Source organism: Sardina pilchardus, chromosome 3 (genome assembly GCF_963854185.1).
Source record: "Sardina pilchardus chromosome 3, fSarPil1.1, whole genome shotgun sequence".
Taxonomy (NCBI): domain Eukaryota; kingdom Metazoa; phylum Chordata; class Actinopteri; order Clupeiformes; family Clupeidae; genus Sardina; species Sardina pilchardus.
In genome coordinates this window covers 33,297,427-33,318,152 of record NC_084996.1, presented here as the reverse complement: position 1 = coordinate 33,318,152, position 20,726 = coordinate 33,297,427, and the positions used below count along the sequence as shown (strand labels likewise).

Genomic DNA, 20,726 nt, shown 5'->3' with positions numbered 1-20,726 from the left:
ACTAAGAAAACATTTAATTGCCACCAGAAGCTGTCAGTGTCTAGAGGCGGTAGAGTGTCCTCTGTCTGTGAGACTCTGGCTGGGTAGTTGTTGCAGTTGTTTTGATATAGTTCAGACATGCTGATAAGTGCAGAGCACACTGGATCTGTGTCTCATTTAGAGGGATTCATGACTCAAGCAACAGATGTTCAAACCAACACTCCATGTAACATAAAAGACGTTTATTGCTTTTTATACAATTCTTATATACAAAACAACTGTAATACAGTCAATCGTAAATGTCTGCACACTTTTTACAATTACCACTTATGTTAGATTTGAAAGTAAGGTCGGGGTGCACACAGCAAACTAGGTAAAAAAAGATTAAAAAATAAAACATTGACGACAGTTAGTAACCACAGTATTCTGACAAATTCCCCCGCAGGGAGGGAATTAAAGTTGATTAATGTAGCATTGAAACATTTCCACATGAAACAGTCTGAGCAATCATTACAAAGTGGAGTGCCCCAGCTGTCATAATGCATCCCTGCAACTTACTCAGCAACTCCATACAGAAAACAAGGAGACAGGAACTTGAACTGTCAAATCAGCCTCAAGGACAGACCTCCATACAGTCTTCTTCTGTATCAGGAACATCACCACAACCCTGTTAACCTTGTGCCTGGAACAACTTGACCCCATCCCCATCACACATTTGATTTGACATACCGGTTCTGTTCAAAGCTATTGCATTAGGCACGAAACTTTCATATTGCGCAAGCCACCAGTTCTCTAACCCGACTGTGGGTTGTATTTGGTCCAAAGGGCAGATGTGAGAGCTGATATAGGGGAGGGGGGAAAGACACAGACTCAGAGAGGGATCTTCCTTCTCCTCAGTGGCACATGAGTTAAAAGGCATCCAGCTAACCACTGATCCAGGAACAGATTTTGTCCTCATCCCCTCCTGGTCCAGCTGCTACAGATAGAAGGGCAACTTTGCTAGCATGCCAACAAAGCTTTAAGCAAATAGTTTTAAGATGTCAAATCTTCGTAACTGATGAAACCACACATTGTTTACAGATAATACAAAACATAATCAATAACCAAGCCTAATCAACAGCACAAAAGAAGTGCAATTCACGGCATTGTGTGTGATACAGCATTATAGAATTGTTGTGAATATCTAAGGAGTAAATCGGTGTAATTGCTGAAACTGTACAGAATATGTTCAGGCAGCAGGATGCAACATGTGGATTTAGATTTTCGGCTATCGCTCTCCTAGGACACAGCGAGGCCATGAAGGCTGAGAACAAACATCTCTCTCTCTCTCTCTCTCTCTCTCTCTCTCTCTCTCTCTCTCTCTCACACACACACACACACACAGAGGGAGACAAGTTTGGATCCAGAACGGACTACTTCCTGTGGACACACCAGTGGTTTTGAGGGAGGGGTGTAGAGACGTTGGCCTGATGCTGGCCGACTGATACTGAGAGAGACAGAGCACAGCATTTTATCTGAGCTGATATCCAATACACACTGCTTTGGAATCTCTGACACAAGAGGAGACCACCCAGAATAATCTAACATAACACACATCTCCTTAAATCTTGCAACACTGGTGCCATGTCGGACTTGCAGAATCCACTGTGTGCTTTCCGCTTAAAACATCAACAGCAGGCAGAAACCAAACCGACCACTCGAATGTGGACGCTTGCTGTCCAAGGAGTGTATGAATCAGTCAAGACTGTTTCTAATGACTAAAACAGAGGCGCGGGAAAGCCAAGTGAGTGCCCCAGGGCCCACATGAGAGGACCCCCACATCTGTGCACATCTCTGGGACTTGCCTTGTGTTTTCTGTGGGTGAGGGAAACTCACAAGGCACTAAATCATTCCCACGCGGATGCGCAGTGCAGCTCTGCCTGTCTGCGTTGTCTCCTGCTTCCCCTTTCCTCAGAATCACACTCACCCTCAGAAATCGGGCAGTTCAGAGAGTGCGAGAGAGAGAGCATATTTTGGACTATTTATACTGTTTGGCTTATTCCAGGACATTTCCCCCAAGAATCCCCTAGAGAAAGTTCAATTACACTATAAATGGAGAGAAGCCTTTGAGGCCTCATTTCAATTTTCAGAAAGAATGGTAGAGGCACAGTGTATCCCTGGTACCCCTCAAACAAATCAGCAAACTAACGCAGCGCAGTGAAGCTGTTTGGAGACACAACAGTGGTTCCGCTGGAAGTGGTGATGGGGCATTTCAGTGATAATACTCTTTTTACAAACATCTTCAATCAAAATGGATCAGCGGTGTCTATCGGCTCTGTGTAACAGATGTGCCAGTATCAACAAAGGGTTGTCACTGCTTGGCTATCCGTCCAAACAAAAACAATGTCATTCAAAGATGAAAACATTTAAAACTCATTCACTGAAACCCCTTTTTTGCTTATTTACATAAAAGTGAGGGCAGAATTAATGCTACTGGTATCCACCAATTTGTAGGATGTTTTGGGAAACCACTGTGAAAGGCGAAGAACAACTGAGGTGATTCACTCATTTTTTTGTTATCAGAAAAAAAGTGTACAGCTGACATGAAAAATATCAACGATGTCTCAAGATTCAAAAACAGCTCAGTTGGAATGTTCAGTGCAACAGGATGTGGGAACAGCTTTTGTTGCCTTCCGTAATACTGACACTACTGGAGGGGAGCCAGTGAAAATTCCTTGGGCATTGCTCCAGTTTCATCCAGTTTCATGTGTGTCTGCAAAACAGACTGTAGCTGTGAATTTATACACCGTACAGCAACTCCCCAAATCTGAATATGATTTGCACCACACAGCAAATAATCTGATCTTTTTTTTTTTTTTACATCAAATTATCTTCCCTTCATTTGAGTTACTAAAACACAATTATGGGGCAAATCTCTGGGTATTTTCCAACAATTTCCATGGCAGTATCCTTAATTTAAGAGGGAGACATGAACTGTTGCTTAAATCTGATTGGTTGGTAATACAGGACGTCTCTGGTGAATGTCCTTGTAATTTCATTGTCTCATCCTCAAAACAACATTGAATCAGTCAGTACATTGGAGAGGACAACCTTCCTCCTTTTACACAAACACACGCACACACAGTTGCCAACCATAGATTACATACATAACCCTCCATTCACATGCATATATACAATTCATAGCTCAGTGTTTTGCTCTGAATATTGAACTGCAAGAGAAGATATGTTACCCTGGTTCAAAAAACATTTGACAACATGATTTCCAGCAAGAGAATAAAGTGACCCATCCTAAATGTGAAAGCTGTGACATATTGGTCATACTGTGAGGGAGTGACATTGGTAATCTGTTGTTTTAAACATGGAAACGTTCTCATCTAAAATAAAAATCACTCAACAGTTGTGTGTGTATGTGTGTTGTCCTTGTTGTCTCAAAGTCAAACGCTGTAAATGGAGATCACACTAGAGTGTCCAGAGGTCTGGCAGGACACTCACACTAGTCTCCATCTAGAATATCAGTGCTGTGAGTGAGTGGTGGGAGGACAAAATAGCAATCTGGTTCGTGAGGATGTGTGTGTGTGTGTGTGTGTGTGTGTGTGTGTGTGTGTGTATATGTGTGTGTGAGGGTGGAAGTGGGGGTGGGGGTGTTGAGGACATGCAGTACAGTGCAGTCAGACAGGCCCATGTGCCTGAGCCCAACAGCTGAAGGCAGCTTCCTCTCACTGCAGCATAATGTCCTTGAGGTTCTCACTGCAGCATAATGTCCTTGAGGTTCTCACTGCAGGATGAGGTTCTCTTGCAGGATGGTGTCCTTGAGGTTCTCACTGCAGGATGAGGTTCTCTTGCAGGATGGTGTCCTTGACGTTCTCACTGCAGCATGATGTCCTTGAGGTTCTCCTGCAGGATGGTGTCCTTGACGGCATGGAACACGAAGCGGATGTTCTCCGTGTCAATGGCGGTGGTGAAGTGATGGAACAGTGGCTTGCTACGGTTGCGCCTCTTGCGGTTGAAGCACTGCACCAGGTAGGCCTGCACGTCTTCCACACGATGGGGGTCGCCTCGGAAGTCCGGGAAGTGCTTCCGGATACTCACCTGGCCCACCTTCTCCAGCAGCAGGTCCATCTTGTTGAGGAAGAGGATGATGGAGACGTTGGAGAAGAGCTTGTTGTTTACGATGGTCTCGAAGATGTTCATGGACTCCACCAGGCGGTTGGTGCGTCGGTCCTCCATCAGGACCTGGTCGTACTCGCTGGACGAGACCATGAAGAGGATGGAGGTGATGCCATCAAAGCACTGGAACCACTTCTGCCGCTGCGAGCGCTGGCCTCCCACGTCCACCATCTTGAAGGGGATCTTCTTGATGACAAAGTCGTGCTCCACAATACCTTTAGTTGCTTTCCTGGCCAGGAGGATATCCTGCCTGCTCGGGACGTAACTCTACAAAGACCAGGCGAGAGGCAGGAAACGAAAGTCATTACACAGAAATGTGAATATTTGCAGACTTGAATGTTTGTTGGAGTCTGCAAAATGTTAAGGGTAAAACATTGTTTCATGAGCATGGTACCCGAATTGGGAGAGGAGAATGGATGATATTCATTGTAAATTTCCATTCGAAAGCCTCTGCCCTGCTTTCCCAGTTCACGTGACTATTTTTGGCACTTGGATGCTGTTTCCAAGACAGCCTACACAACCCATATTAAAGTCTCACTGTTTTTCACTATCCCTCTGAGACTCAGACTCATGTTCTAGTTGCTGCTCTTTGCAACCCAGGACTACATCAGCCTCACGGTGGGCACTCGTGTACTCTGCGCTCCCAGTGAGGGAAACACAGAGCATCTTGCTAGCACTCTCAAACTGCCTTTTTGTACGGTCTAGTACTTTGACTTAGGGGGAATAAAAGATTCACTACAAAAGAGGTCACTTGTGAATACATTATAAAACTGCAGTTCAAAGATGATTAAAACAAAATCATCCTTATAAACAAGTGGCACTGACGCATGTTCATGCCATTCATCTCTGTGTCATCTCAATGCTCTTGGCAGTTCCCACATGTGTAATGATGACACATGTGTTCTGTTGCTTTTAAGCAATCTAATGTGTTCTTGACCGTACAACAAAGGGAATATTGCACAAAGCTGACTCACCAGTTCCCCAATGCGATCTAAGTTGTCCAGGAAGTACTTGACTGATTCACTCTAAAAAAAGAACAGATAAAGAATAATTACCCTTTACATGTGTTACACAACCTCCATCATTTCGTAACTATTTGGAAAAAAGATAAAACAGACAGGTCAATAAACAGAACACAGGCAGTTTTGGAATTGACACATTCTCAAACAACATCTAAATGGGATGAGGGATGATGAGACCATACCCACACCATAAATTCACCATGACTTCAACTGCCAGTGTTCACCAGCTGACCTGAACTAACCTTTTGCAATAGCCAAAGCATCTTTAAAAAGCATTAAAGTATCTGAAAAATGTGCTTGACAAATCCCCAAACCATCTGTAGATGTTGTTTAGGTTGGCTGCAGGGGATGGAGAATATGAAAAATCTGGGGGTCAACTAAGTGGTAGAGGTGTTCACCCTGACTAATATGGAAGACTACTTCTTCTTAGGTGTGACCAGAATGCTAGTGCAGCAAACATAACCTTCACTTTACTATCTATCATTTAGATAGCCTGGATAATTTGTTCTGGGACATTTGAAAGTTTGAAACAGTCCATCTATCACCTATCCATTGTGTGGTTCACCATGGTCTGACATAGAAATGAATAGAAATAAAGCTGGTGAATTGGTTCCCGGAAAGGGCTATTGTTTCAGATAGTCAGGACAGTGGCCTTGAATTTTGCTGTGTGTGTGTGTGTGTGTGTGTGTGTGTGTGTGTGTGTGTGTGTGTGTGTGTGTGTGTGTGTGTGTGTGTGTGTGTGTGTGTGTGTGTGTGTGTGTGTATGTGTGTGTGACATTGGGGACTGGGCCTGTGTGCCTCAGCTGTGATGTGTGTGTCTGACAGAGCTCTGGCCTGGCCCACACTCCCAACAGGAAACAGCTGTGTGTGAAAACAGGGGATTAACAGCCCACAGACAGCACTCTGTCACACCCCAGACCATACCACCCTTTCAGTCCCCCACCCCCAACATACATACACACACACACACACACGCACACACGCACACACCTACTTTCACCCACACACAGACACTCATATGCCTCTCTATCACAGATACTTCTCTCCCTTTCGGACTCGCGCTCTCCATCTCGACACACACACCCACACCCTCCTCCATGTACAATCAGGCTCACATGAAAACACAAGAATAACACAGAACTTCTCTCTGTCGTTATGTGTCACACACACACACACACACACACACACACACACACACACACACACACACACACACACACAAACACACACACACACACACACACACACACACACACACACACACACACACACACACACACACACACACAAAAGCCCATATGCATACACCATAACTGTCCAGTACAACAGGGCCAGGAAATCAAGGCGATATCTGATAACACTGCCTGTGGGTTTTATCAATCCCCTTCTTGAAACATGCACGTGGAAGACAAACATTCTTTCCCTCTTGCAATAATAAAGCTCTGGGGCCATTGTCAGACACTTGGGCAGTGAAAAGTTGGAAAGCGAAGCCATATCCAAGGCAAGCTAAGCCCTCCAGCTGGCCGACGCTGGGCAAACACTGACGGAGCGATGGAAGATCAAGACGCTAGTCATGCATGGCATGGCGGGGTCAGTTGAAAGGACTGCGTCCACATATGGTATGTGTATTACACGCCTGTTTGTCAGGAAGTGATGGTAAAAGCAAGTGCTAACTGATGAGCGCAATAATCACTGGCACCCTGAAACAGCATCAAATCCATGACTGAGGGCTCCAGTCAACAGATGTGCTGCTGAGGATGTGGGTTTGTTGGGTGTTCTGCAGGCCTCTGTTTCCCCTCTACTCTCTCTCTGTCTCTATCTTAGCACAAGAACAAGAGCACCCTGTCCCCCCAACGAGCAGCAGCACCAGGGGCCAGTCCACACAGCACCGCTCTGCTCTGCTCTAGCACCACATCCACACGTGCCCACGGGCACTCCGCATCCGCTAGGCCCGACTCTTCCAGGGCCGGTGGGTGGGAGGGGGGCCAGATGAAGCCTGGCCCGGGCTGAAGGGGCCGCTGTGGGGCGGAGACAGCGATGAACTCCCCTCCCCATGCCACCCTCCACCCGCACCCTCCACCCACCCCCGACCAGAACTGCGATGGCTATCTCTGCGGCCCTTCTCCTCTAAATAAACACAGCACTCACAGACGCACACAAATCATATCTCATTAAAGGCATGTCTTGCTCTAAAGCCTTCTTGGGCTCGAATGGTGAAAATATAGCCTGCAATGGAAGGACAACAGAAAAAAATGTTTGTTGGTAACCAAATGTAGTCCTTCATCCAAATATAAACACAGCACAAAGCCCCAAAACAGACTCGCATTGCCAGTGTCACTTTGACACAGCTCTGGCAGGCATTTGTTTCTCCTTCTAAGACAGATGTGTACATACAATATACCATAGGGACTGAGCTTCCTGTTGCTTTCATGCTCCCCTCCCTCCCTCCCTCCCTCAACTAGCTGATGTCCCTCCAGCAGATGTGGCCCATATCAGGACCGCTTGCGTCCAGAGCTAGCAGCCACCAAACCAGATAATTTGAAACCGCAGACGCCCCCACCCCCCTCTACTCTGACTACCCCTGATTAAGAGGCATTCCAGCGCACAGTGTTATTACACGACACGATCATTATCTTATTTGTGGCCTCATGTCAGCACGTCACTGATGCAACAGTGGCTGAGAAATCACTTGATATTCGTGTGAATAGGACCCAGTTTCAGACGCTCTGCTTTTGCCCTTCACTGTTTTCTCTCTGTGTCTCTTTCTCTCTCTCTCTGTAGCCAACTGGGTATTGTCAAGCATATCTAAAGTAAACACAGACAAACACTTTTCCCATTATAGTTGGCCACATCTTCAAATAACTTTTTATTGCCTCGGAGAAAATGTCAAGTCCCTCATATCTCTCTCTCAAGAAAGCCTTGACATGAACCACAGTTCTCTGAATCCCAGCGTCTGCTTTGGACGAAGGCTTCTGCTAAAAGACGAGCAGGCCGAACCCCGCTCTGTGAGCCTGCCTCCCCCTAGTAAATAACACCCTATGTAAATAATCTGCCTCATGGTGGATAAAAACAACATACAGAGCTTGATTTCCAGCTCTCATTGACTGTTTGCCTTGGACGTGCACGGAACTGTGGTATTAAAGCCCCACGCGGGCTTCCAGCACCTTCTGCTGGAGTTCACAGAAATGCGGGTCTCTCCCCAACAGAGCTGACCTCCGCACAACCATAAAGGCTTCCTTTCATCTGGCCAGATAGAGTTTTATTATTATGATTTTTACCAAAGGGAGGGCTGTGGGGTGCGGGGAGCGGGGTGCGGGGGGAGGGCAGGAGAAGACGGGGAATGAACTGGGAGACGTCTCCAAGAGAGAGCACATGCCGGAGCTGAAGCTATGGGAAAACAATGATGTCAGCCATCATGGGCTGGGAAGCCGCAGAGAGCCTGAGATAATAACTCAGATGCATCTCTCTCTGCTCCCTGTGCAAGTCAGTCTCAGCCAGCACAGCTTTGAAAACGCTTGTGATGCCTACTCCTTTTGACAGAAATGAAGCAACGCCCACTGAAATTAGAATCTCTATTGCTATATAATGACACACTCTCTCACTTGTTTTCAGATTCTAAATGAGCCAGATTGCTATGTGTGATAGTGTGTGTAGTCTGGCTGTTGCTATACAGTAGAGACTCTATTGATTGTGTGCCCTCCCACTACAAAATGGCATTCTTTCAATAATTGCTATGGGCATAAACAGAGGACTTCGATTTACGCCTGAAGAGAATATCTTTAAACTGCATAGCAGCCCTGAGCATCAGAGCTGTCCCCTGCAGGTGTGTGGAATACCCAATTCTATGAGAACTGTGTGTGTGTGTGTGTGTGTGTGTGTGTGTGTGCGTGTGTGTGTGTGTGTGTGTGTGTGTGTGTGTGTGTGTGTGTGTGTGTGTGTGTGTGTGTCACTGTCAGAATGAGAGAGAGAGAGATAGAGAGAGGGAGAGAGAGAGAGAGAGAGACAGCTGCCGTGTAATGGAGAGCTCATCTGTCACACCTCTCACCGGAGCCATGCCACCACTACCTTGACTGGCAGAGGTCGAAAAGTGGCCAAGGTCTAACACACACATACACACACACACACACACACACACACACACACACACACACACACATAAACACACACACTAAGAGCCTGCCTCACAGGTCTACACACACACAACTGCACACTATGAGGACCTGCCACACACACGCACTAAGAGCCTGCCTCACACAGATCTACACACACACACATACACATGGCCTGAGTGAGAGTCCTCTTCCACTAATGTGACAGACATGGCGCCTGTTCCGATGCCCAGGGACAGGGCTACTGCTCTCCCTCACGACAGCAGGGCAGCTAAAATAAAGATGTGGCCTGGAGGGGACACTTGGGGTGGCGTGACATCTCAGCCCCACTGCTTCATCCCTCTGGCTGGCTGTCCATCCCACAAAGAGGGCCCACATAGGCCTGCAGGAGGGCCAGGCGCTGGATGCAGGTACTGTAGGAATGATCAGTACCTCCTGAACAGCAGAGCACCACAGACTAGTGTCTGTTGCCCTATCAGCCACCTGTCTGTCTGTCACTCTGCAGCCTGGTGTGAGTGCTTCCCCCACAGGACACAGCCCCCGTGTACCGATCTGAGTGTGTGTGTGTGTGTGTGTGTGTGTGTGTGTGTGTGTGTGTGTGTCATCAGGCCAAGAAAAGAACATGTCCTCAACATCCCTCTTCACAGTCCTCTTAAGAGCTCTGGAAGCTGTCTGTATTATTAACACAAGAGTTACAACTGAAGGCAGGCCCTTCTCGCTCACACTTTCTCTCTTTCTCTGTCTATCTCTCTCTTTTTCTCCCTACCTCTCTCTCTCTCTCTCTCTCTCTCTCTCTCTCTCTCTCTTATCTCCCGTCCTAATGGAGGCCCCTGGTGGGATATGTACCCTAGATGCCTGGAAACAAATCAGTGACGGGTGGAAAAAAGAAGTGAGTGAGAGAAAGAGAGAGAGAGGAAGAAAGAGAGAGTGAAAGAGAGCGCAACATAGAGAGATGAAGAGAAACAGCAAGGGCGTATGACACGCTACGACAACATGGAGGCACTGAAGGACATGGCTGCCCAGAAAGTCACTTTTTCCTCTTTCGCTAGCTCCCTTGGGTGCCACAGAACACAGCACACCAGAGCAGCCAAGCACAGAGCACACTGGCCATCTGTTTTCCAAGGAGTTGCACTTCAATATCAGTGGCCAAGCCCTCCGCTTTCACCAGGGCAGGGCAACACCACACAGGGACGTGAAAACTGAACACATCTAAAGACAACAGTAAACTGTGAAATACACAAAGATACACTTGATCTTTCTCTCTGTCTCTTCTTTGGAATTTCTTTTTTTGTCTTGCTCCCTCTCTCATATACATTATCAGTCATAAATATTATTGTTTTAGTGTGCACACACATGCCAACACATTCACACAAAGACAGGAAAACACCAATAATAGTCCTATAACTGGTTAGTTGGCATGCAATGGGAAATACTAAAACGGATTTAAAGAGGTATTTGGAATTAGTGGCAAAGCTACAGGCCTTCGAATACCCCTTTAAAAACATGCGCAATCTCAACTGCAACTTAACTTCCCCAATTTGGCCTGACATTATGTTCAATTACCATGACCAGAGCACAAGTGTGTCGTTGCACTGATAGAGTGGGAGTAGTTAAAGTTGATAGACTGTCATTGCCTGGCATAGAGAAGGCTGAACACAAGACAGATAGACAGACAGAGAGAGGGAAGGAAAGAGAGAGAGACGGGGTGGGGGTGGGGGAGGGGGGTCGCTGTTCTCCTCGATGGGGGCAGATTTATCGCTCCTGACAGAATCTGTCTGCAGATAGCGCATGATGGACGACAGAGCAGAGGGAGAAATATGGCAGAATCCTCCAGCGCCACTCCTGCCCAGTTGCACACCATTACCTCAATTACCCAGAGGAGGCAGCGGGCATCTGGACACACAGGCCAGTCCTGGACCAGCTCCTAGTGGCGGAGGGGAGCAGCCAATGAGGGGGGCAGTCTGTTTGTGTGTGTGTGGTTGGGCTAGGTGTTAAATGTTCTTTCCAAACAAACACGCATAAATGTTTTCCTACTTAGATGAGGTTGCACGATATGCTGTTAAAGTTTTGATGGATTTCTGCTTAAATTACAACCCATGGGAGTAATTATGCATTTACCATAAAACCAAGCATTATCAAATCACAATCATCTCACAAACAATGCTTACCAAAACAACAGTGCAGTACAAGTATGGTCATGAGTTCTGTTTATGTTTGGTGTGTATTTAGGGCTGGTCAGACGTGCTGTGATGCCCGGGCCCAGGAATGGAATGGAGAATAGATGGGGAAACAGCCCTGAACCAGTTTTAAGGTGGATATACACTCAGATGCACACGCACGCACACACACATGCACACGCACACGCACACACACACACACACACACACACACACACACACACACACACACACACACACACACACACACAAACACACACACACACACACTGACTTCCTACAGTTTTACATTCAGCACACAAACAATCCTGTGCTGCTCTAGCCATGTTCCCAAGGCCATAATCAAGGCCATAAATTAGTTGCTAAACGCACACACTCCAGTTCACTAGCAGGTCAACAGCATGAGCCCAATGCATTTTTCACAAGACACCCCTCTAAACCTCCATCCCTCCCTTCCTCCAAGCCTCCCCCTTCAACAGCCTGTCAGACCCTGCAAGTCCATTCCTTTGGTGAGCGCCTCTCCTCCCATCTCAAACGCACTGGAGCTGGAACACATCTCATTCCTGCGTTCAGAAAGACCTCCACAGCCAGTGCACCCCCCCCCCCACTCCCCCGCTCCCCCCTCCACCCAGTGAGAATAACAATAAGGTGATAGGTGTGGAAGGGACAGGCCAAGGAGAAGTCCATAAAAACACCTCTAAAAGGAAAGTGAGTGCTGCATATCGTTACATCACTCTTTGTTGGTGTACACAAATCGAATCGCTACAGAAAGACAGGCACTAAATCCTGAATAATTTCAAGCCAGCAAATAAAAGCAAACTACTAAATGCCATGCTATTAGGAGACGATGAGAAACCGGAGTCTGTATCACAGTAGTGTGTCATTTTTGGCAGACCTGTAGCAGTTTGCTATATTTAACAGAGTGATGATAATAATAATAATATTAATAATAATAAAAATCCACTTATTTATAGTTACAATTTATTTGAAAATACACAACAATCAGTTACACAACAGTCATAACTTGCACCTCCTAAAATAACGACTACCAACAGAAAACATACACAGCTATTTTTCACTCAACTTCCCTGTTGGAGGAAGAAAAGACTTCAAAGTGTTGAGTTAGGAGAGGGGACTGCAATAACAAATACTGATTGAAAAGCCAGGGATATCACACTGTTTAGGTCCTTAAATCACCTCGAAGTATTTGTTTACAGTAAATATCAGCATAACACAACACAAGCACCACTTAGGTACAAATAGGTCTACTACTATGACCTCGGGTTTATTCATCAAGCCTCCTACAAGACTGATTCACAGACGAAGACGGCAAGAACCATCAGCTATCTACACAATGGCCCATGTCCTCCGCTTAGAGAAACACAATCTCACCTCGGCCACGACTACAGAAACAAACCAGGGTTAGGATTTGCTCCAACCAACAGAAACCAGATAAGTCATTAAGTGTGACATTTCATGAGCTGCATAAATCACAGTACTACACGCAGCGGTAGGAAGACTTTGAGCCCAGTGCTCCTTGTCTAAAAACCCCCATCTCACACAAGTTCTCACACAGCCCCCGGATCCATTTTGAATGGATAATGGCCCGTAAATCCCCCTGGTCCTGGGCTGGAGGGAGGCTTGGCTTGGCCAGCCGGCTCAGCTGCTCTGAATGGCTTCCAGGGTGGAGCCCGGTCCCCCAGTGCTCTGCTGGAGCCAGCGCAGAGCAGAGGAGAGGAGAGGAGAGGAGGCTTTTCCATTACAATAGCACTCTATTCGCAATACTGTATGAGGGAGGGGGCCAGCAGCACAAGAACAGAAGAAGACAGCTCTCTCTCTCTCTCTCTCTTTCTTGTTGTGTTCTTTTCATGCCAACATCAATCACCTACCCACACACATATACAGTGCACACACACATACACACACACACACACACACACTCTGTATACAAACTCATGTGGATGGGAAAAGACACACAAACACACAACCTTCTCTCTTGTACACACATGCATACAGACACACACCACGAACAACAACTACACACACACATACACACATACGCACACCGTGGCTCCACTCGTAAGCTCCCTCCACTCCAGTTGATTCTGTACACTATGTAATGGATTGAGTGGAATCACAGGGCGCGCTGAGCCCCGGCGGCTCTATTGACTGTGCAGCGCTGTGTCTGGGGAGCCGCTGGAGCTCCACACTAACTAACTAACTAACTACTGCCACATCCTCCAGAGCATCCTGCACACCAGCCCAATACAGCAGCGCAATGCAGGAGCAGCTCTGAGCCACAGCCACAGCCCATGCAGCACGCCGGTGTGTGAGCGGCTGGTGAGGGGTGTGTAGCACACGGTGCCACTGAAGCTCCCGAGACATGCTGGCTCCATGTAGAGCTCTCCATTCAATTAGAGGAGCCAGCTACAGTACACAGGCCCCGACAGGCAGCTGCGTAGTGTATAAATAACGGAGACTAGCACAGCAAATCAAGTGTGGTGCCACAGCACTCTCCTCCCTCACTCTCTACTCTTCTCTTCCACTCTTGACATCTCTGTTCCTGCTACTCTCTGTGTGTGTGTGTGTGTGTGTGGGTGGTGTATGTGTGTATGTGTGTATGTTTGTGTGTGTGTGTGTGTGTGTGCGTGTGTGTGTGTGTGTGTGTGTGTGTGTGTGTGTGTGTGTGTGTGTGTGTGTGTGTGTGTGTGTGTGTGTTGGTATTTTGCTCCCTATCTCTAAATATCTCCCCATCTTCCCCTGATCTCTCTTCCTCTTTTTATATCTGTCCTTCCTCTCCCACTCTCTTTCTCTCTGCAAGTCTCTCTCTTTTTTCTGCCTCACCCTCCTCCTCTGTCTTCCTGCCTCTCTCCCTCTCTCTCTCTCTCTCTCTCTCTCTCCCTCTCTCTCTCTCTCTCCCTCTCTCTCTCTGGAGGTTGGGAGGTTGTGATGTCCAAAGGCGTGCTGTGTTGTGCTGTGTTGTGCTGTGCTGCAGCTCCTCTGGAATGTGAGCTGTACTGAGCTGCTTATCGGCGTGTCCCTGTGCGGGCAGCTGGAGTTCTGGACAGGGCGGCCGCTCCTCCTCGGCTTCTGCCCCGTGCACACAAACACGCCCTTCCTCTGTGTGTGGATCCCAGCCCCACCTCCCCTCACCCTCCACTATTTACTTTGGGCTGTCCCTCTGAAGATTAGCAGGGACACTAGTCTCTTGATTTTTCTTCTTCAAATCAGACCACATCTATTCAGTATGACCACGCGTGAGTTTTCTGTGCTACTTCAGAGCTCAGCTGAGGCATCCTGCATGTTTTGCCATCTTCTGGCTGAAGCTTTTTTAAGATAGCAGGTCGCTGGGCGACCCTGACGATAATCAAAGTGACTTATTATTATGAGTGGCAGCAGCTCCACAAGAGCCCGCCCATCCCCTCGGCAGTGCAGCCACTCGCTTAGGACAGGAACTCAGTTTGGGTCCGGAACACGGTGACCTACGAGAATCCAAACAAGTCTGTGTGTTTATTTTACAATGGAAAACTTACGGGCATTCGGCGGTCTCGTCCCCAGGGGGAGGCGAGCGATTACCCAGCATCTGATGTCCACTTCAGGCTAATCTGGCAGATGACCCACTTTCTGTGTCCGTGCAGCGGCGCTGGTGGTGCACTCACAGAGGGGTCACAAACATCAACATTGGGCAATCATACAGGGAGGAGTCTGGCCCGGCCAAGAGGAGGAGGAGGAGGAGGAGGAGGAGGAAGAGGACGGTTGGCTGGGTGGGAGAGTGGGTGTGAGCACTTTGGCTGCTGTAAACGTGTGTGTGTGTGTGTGTGTGTACTGTACCTGTGCTTGGAGAGGGAGTGCCAGGGTCATGGAATGTTTGAGGAAGGAGGCAGAAGAATGCGCTGCTTGGCTCACTGGCTGGGTTGTGAGATGGGTCAAATGGGGCTGCCATTTTGGACACAGCCACTGGGCCAGAACCAGCCATCCTCCTCCTGTGCCCAGTCTCACTCACACACTCACACACTCACACGAGGGTAGCCAAAAGCCTACCGCTGTTCGGATGCTTACGTTGGCTAAAGCCCAGAGTGTATTCCTGCCTTAGCTGAGACGGCCCCTGAAACAGCACTGGCCCTGTGGCTGAACAAGAGAGGACACCTAGCCAACGTGTCTTGTCCTCTCAAAAGCCTCTCTTTCTCTCTCTCTCTCCCTCTCCTTCTCTTTCTCTCTCTCTCTCTCTCTTGTTATGAAACCACCACCCGCAGTAAGAGTTTTCAATGAATCCCCTTTTCCTTTGCACTGGAAAAACTGATGAGCAAGACTGGAGTGATGGATCACATCGTGAGTGTGCGACATATTTACCCACACACATCTGGGCTGCATTAAGGGCGCGTGTTTGCGCAGCATCCACTGAACACGCAATGCTCTGTGCTCGTGACGCAATTCCCAAAAATGAGCGGCGGAGATGGAGGGGTTCGGGTCCGGGGGGGTCGCGCATGACTTGCCCCATAAAAAGCAACCTGCCAAGTGGGGAGAGGTGTTCAGCAGCCCCGCTCCAGGAGGCTGGCCAAGCCCACAGCACACAGCACACAGCACACAGCACACAGCACACAGCACACAGCACACACAGGCACGCCACTCCAAAGTCAGAGCGTCGTGTTTTCCCTCCTGTGCAAACAGCGCTTCAGTGCAGCAGCAGTGGCCATCTCGCTGCCAGGGACGCAATCATGGCCCGCTCGTCATGGGCCACAGAGAGGCCAGAGGAGGACACTGCTGTCGTTTGTCATCGCACACACACACAGAGACGACACCTGAGGGTCAGCGTGTGTCCAGCATGGACACGTGTGCAATCTGCTGTGGACATCAGTGACCTGGACATTTGACCTGATCACAGCACTTTACATTGTTATACAAAAAGCAGAACTGGTATACATGCATGCTGATACAAATGATGCACTAACTGTGTAAACGTCAGAGGCACTAGTGCGGTTAATGCATGTTTCCATACATGGTGCCAGTCACCTGGGAATAAAGTGTCTCTGGGTTAGGGCTTAATATCCATGCTATTCCCCTTCCTTTCTGTAGCAATATAAAACTAGCTCAGCACTACCAGAGCAACTTCTACCCCTCTGCATTATACGTGCCTGCTATCAGTTACACTCTTGAATACGCTCCTTAAATATTCTTCCAGATGTTGTGTTTTCTAGTCAGTTCCATTTCTTCAAAAGAGTGAAAAGCAAACTCAATCGGTGACCGCATCCTAATTCAATCATGCACTGAAACTCAAAAACGATTCTCAAGTCTGGACAGGACTGGACTGTGACATATCCACAGAACACAAACAGTGCGCCCCCCCCCCCCCCCTCCCCCTGCTCACTGGAAGGCTGCTGTGGCTTTTGTGGGCAGCCATGTCAGCCTTCAACAAAGCAGCGCCACAGACTTCCTGTCGGCTGACTCTCAAAAGAGCTCAGCGAGAGAGAGAGAGAGGGAGAGAGAGAGGGAGAGAGGGAGAGAGAGAGAGCAAAAGCAGCGTTTGCGTCCAAACACAATAAGGCTGGACTGGCCGTTCCGGTGTGATGGGTCTGGGTCTGGGTCTGGGTCTGGGTCTGAGTGGGCCCGTGAGACTGAACAGAGCCCCTCTCTGCACTGCAGCGCTGCAGCCCTGCTGCCTGGCTGTCATCTGGCCCCGTCTGGAGCTCTGCTTCCCAGTTTGGATCATGTCACAAATAAACGGGTTACAATTTCAGATGACAGACTTTATACGGTATTTTATGTGATATTTAAGTCAAGATAAACTTGATGAAAAGTCGCATGCTCAATTTGTAAGATGAACAACATGGGCTCAGAAACAGACTGCACTGGTTCCTCCCTCCTGCTCTGCTCTGCTCAGCCCAGAGAGGCACGCTGGTGAAGGCACAGGACATGGTGGAAAGAACTCATACAAGTGTGTCTGTTCTCATGGCTTGTGCCAGCACTTCTCGTAAGAGCCTCTCTCTCTCCCTCTCTCTCTCTCCCTCTCTCTCTCTCTCTCTCTCTCTCTCTCTCTCTCTCTCTCTCTCTCCTTCCTCCTTGTTCATGATCTTCCCAGGGCTGTGTCTCAGTGGACACGCTGGAGTGGAGGCCAACTCCCTCCATGCTGCTGCCTCTCCTCTCGCAGGTCCACACAGCCCTGACGGGGCACACTGCTGCTCTGGGGGTTCAGCTTCTATGGCAGAATGGCTTGGCCATGCAGGCTAATTGCTCTAGCGCTAAGTGTTCTTGGCACGGCAGGCCCGCTAGTGCTGTTTCCTGCAGATGCATCATTAGCTGTGCCAGGCCTGGATGGGAACTACAACTAACATAGTCTCTCTGTTAATGAAGAGGAATTTATGTCTGGTTTACAGCGGGCCTAGGGCAAACAAAAGGCAGAGAAGCTCTGCACACACACACACACACACACACACACACACACACACACACACACACTGCTCGCATACAAACAGCAATGTCCTTGACTGGCTTCAATGATCTCCACTTGCCAAGACTGGCAGGAAATGTGGATGCTAGACAGCCAGAGCGGGCGAAATATTATGTCATATCCAGCCAGTGTTGGGACACTTGTGGATGTGGCCAATAGTCGCACAAGCACTCCCTTGTTCAGAGACAAAGAGCGGGAGAGAGGGAGGTGCAGAGATGGCTTACATACTGGGCTCACTGTGATGGCCAGACCACTGTAGAATCCGCCCACTCACTCGCCTCAAAATGGCTTCAGGAACAAAAAGAGCCTCACAGTGGCGCAGCACAAAAGAATGGTAGAGGGGGGGCAAGGCCACGGCACCTATGACCCCATCTCCCTGTGCAACACCAAGAGTCTGTCAGGGGTTAACAGGCCTCCCATTGGAGAGAGGGGAAGGGTGCATTCAGATGATATCCACAGACGTCACACACACTATTACAGTGCATTAACATTCAACACAGCCTCCCAATTGAGAGGGCAGCACACATTTAAATGGTAAAGAGGTCGAAATAATGAAACAGTCTTTGTGGAACACAAGCAATGAGGGCAAAAATGTTGAATAAAGGCATGTGGTCATCCAGCCCTCTTTGTTGGGCTCTAGGATTGATTGAATTGTTTGCAACTCAATTAAATGCTCAAAAATCAGGCATCAAATTCCCATCCCCCACCCCTGGTTTTGTACAGAGCAGTAGAATAGCTCAGGTCACTGATCCAAGAAATAAATTGAGTTAATTTGTACAACTGCCCAGCCCTGACTGCAAAGACCACTTTTAAGAAAAAGTCAGACATCTAAACAAGGGAAGAGACCCATCGACTAATGTTGGGCCGCCGTAATTCAATTCACTTAGGGGGCAAATTAAAACCCAATTCTCTTATCTGATGGAGATGTCCACAGACAACAGAGGGCCTGTCCCGTTTGATTTGGCACAATGGGACTGCGGGGACGTCCCGAGACGTAAACACGGGCAGTCGTGCCAGGCTGCACACGGGGGCACGACGGGGAGTCTCCGCACAGCACTGACTCCAGATCAGTGCCCTGTGTCCCCTCATCAAAGCTGGCCCCGCAATCTGATTATGCTGCTGATTATAAGGGCCTATGCTGAGCCTTTGAAATGCATATCACAGGGAGGGAGGCGGGGGGGGGGGTCAAGGATGAGGCCGCTATGGGTGACTGTCATGTGACGGGAGGCCTCATCTTTCAAAAGAACTGCTGACAAAGGCACGACATGCCAGTGAACTTGCTTGCTATTTTTCCCCTTTTACGCTTAAGGAAACCCTTGTGTTGGACTAGACACCACCACACCATTACATTACAGAGAGGAACGTGAGAAAGGGATGAACCAATAGAGAGAGGGAGTGCACAAAGACATCCTCGACCCACACATATTGCTGCCTACTGGAGCAGGCTGGGTGATCTCCTCCCCAGAGATGACAGTTGCTCCCGATCGCCTGAAGTTTTGTGCTACTGCCCTACTTTTTAGTGATCAGACCCCCCATAAAACAGGTGAAATATTCATAAAGATACGGATGCATTGTGACAGAGCCGTGCATATTCATGACTGCTCCTGTGCTGTACAGACAGTCTGATTAAAGATTGAGAGGACTCCTGCACAGAGACGCCCAACTCATCAAAAGCCTGTAGGTACGCGCGCATCCAAGCATGGCTCACATGAATAAGTCACCATGGCGACCAGGTTCCCAGCTCTCAGAAGGGCTAATTAAGGACATGCACATGTCTTTAATAGTGTGTCCGACAACTTTCCGCTTCTTTCCGCTGTATTGCTAATTCATCACATTGTGTTGTGCTTCCGTGCCGTCTGGCTTTCTGTCAGACTACAGGAGTGCTACAGCCGGAACATTAGCAGCTTCACTCATTTCCAAGCAGATGTACTGTATCTTCCTGTAAGCACATCTGTGTTACAGAATATGGATGTGCTTGTTCTGCTTGCCCCAAAAAAACATATGTATGTTTGTGTATCCTAATGTCTATACTTATGTGTAAGCAAAAGAATGTTTAGACAAGTCACTGTCAAAATCTAATTTTATGGATACTTAGGGGCACAAGCAATCTTATTTTTGTTGTGTAACTCGTTTTTTCATGTTTGACATTGCATTGTGACTGGGAATGCCAGTTATGTCCCGTCACTTTTAAGCACTGCTGAAGAGAAAAAAGCCTGCAGCTCCCTTTGCTTGTGTAAACTGGTGAAGGACTGTACATGTTGCAATGTTTGTCTCGGGTGCTTCATACTACTAAAACAAGGCCCACTGTACTGTATACTCTCTGTGACCAGACTGGGCCTGGCCGACTCAGTGGACTGCTCTTTTGTTTCTCTCACTGTCTGACTGAAGAGACAGTGGCTCAAGAAATTGTTTTTAAAAAATGACTCATGCGCTCCAATTCTTTCAGTAGATTTAGCAGCATGAAGTGGCCCATTGTGCTGTTCAGGTTGTTGTGTTGGTGGACTCACCAGCTGGAACTCGCTGCGGCGGCCGTAGGCCTCCTGGATGCCCGTGTCCCCCCACAGGGCCTGCAGCGCGGGCACGTACAGCTGGAAGGTGCAGGGCTCCACGGGCAGCCCGGCCTTGTTCTCGAAAGACATGACGAACATGCCGTGCTTCTCATTCTCCGAGTTCTGCCAGCTCACACCCAGCTTGTCACGGGCGTCCACCAGCACCCTCATCCCCTGGACCAGAGAGAGAGAGAGAGAGAGAGAGAGAGAGAATGAGAGAGAGGGAGAGAGAGAGAGAGAAAATAGAGAAGATTTGGGGAACAAAAAAGAAATGGATT

At 48.2% G+C, this 20,726-nt stretch overlaps 1 protein-coding gene across 3 annotated transcripts in view; it reads right to left on the bottom strand.

Annotated features, from left to right (window-relative positions):
* Positions 1–206: 206 nt before the first annotated feature.
* The window catches only part of gna12a (guanine nucleotide binding protein (G protein) alpha 12a), a 31,611-nt gene continuing 11,091 nt past the window's right edge, over positions 207–20,726 (bottom strand). Inside the window, exons 2-5 of one of the 3 annotated variants that reach the window (XR_009938685.1) lie at positions 20,407–20,622; positions 5,121–5,171; positions 3,767–4,413; positions 207–3,719 (exon numbers count right to left, since the gene is read on the bottom strand). Coding sequence is in view for 1 of the 3 variants with exons in the window: in XM_062532941.1 (XP_062388925.1) it covers positions 3,844–4,413; positions 5,121–5,171; positions 20,407–20,622 (837 nt within the window). In the remaining 2 variants the exon portion in view is untranslated. Of the gene's footprint in view, positions 4,414–5,120; positions 5,172–20,406; positions 20,623–20,726 lie in introns of all 3 variants that reach the window. The other 2 variants (XR_009938686.1, XM_062532941.1) reach the window with 2 other exon arrangements.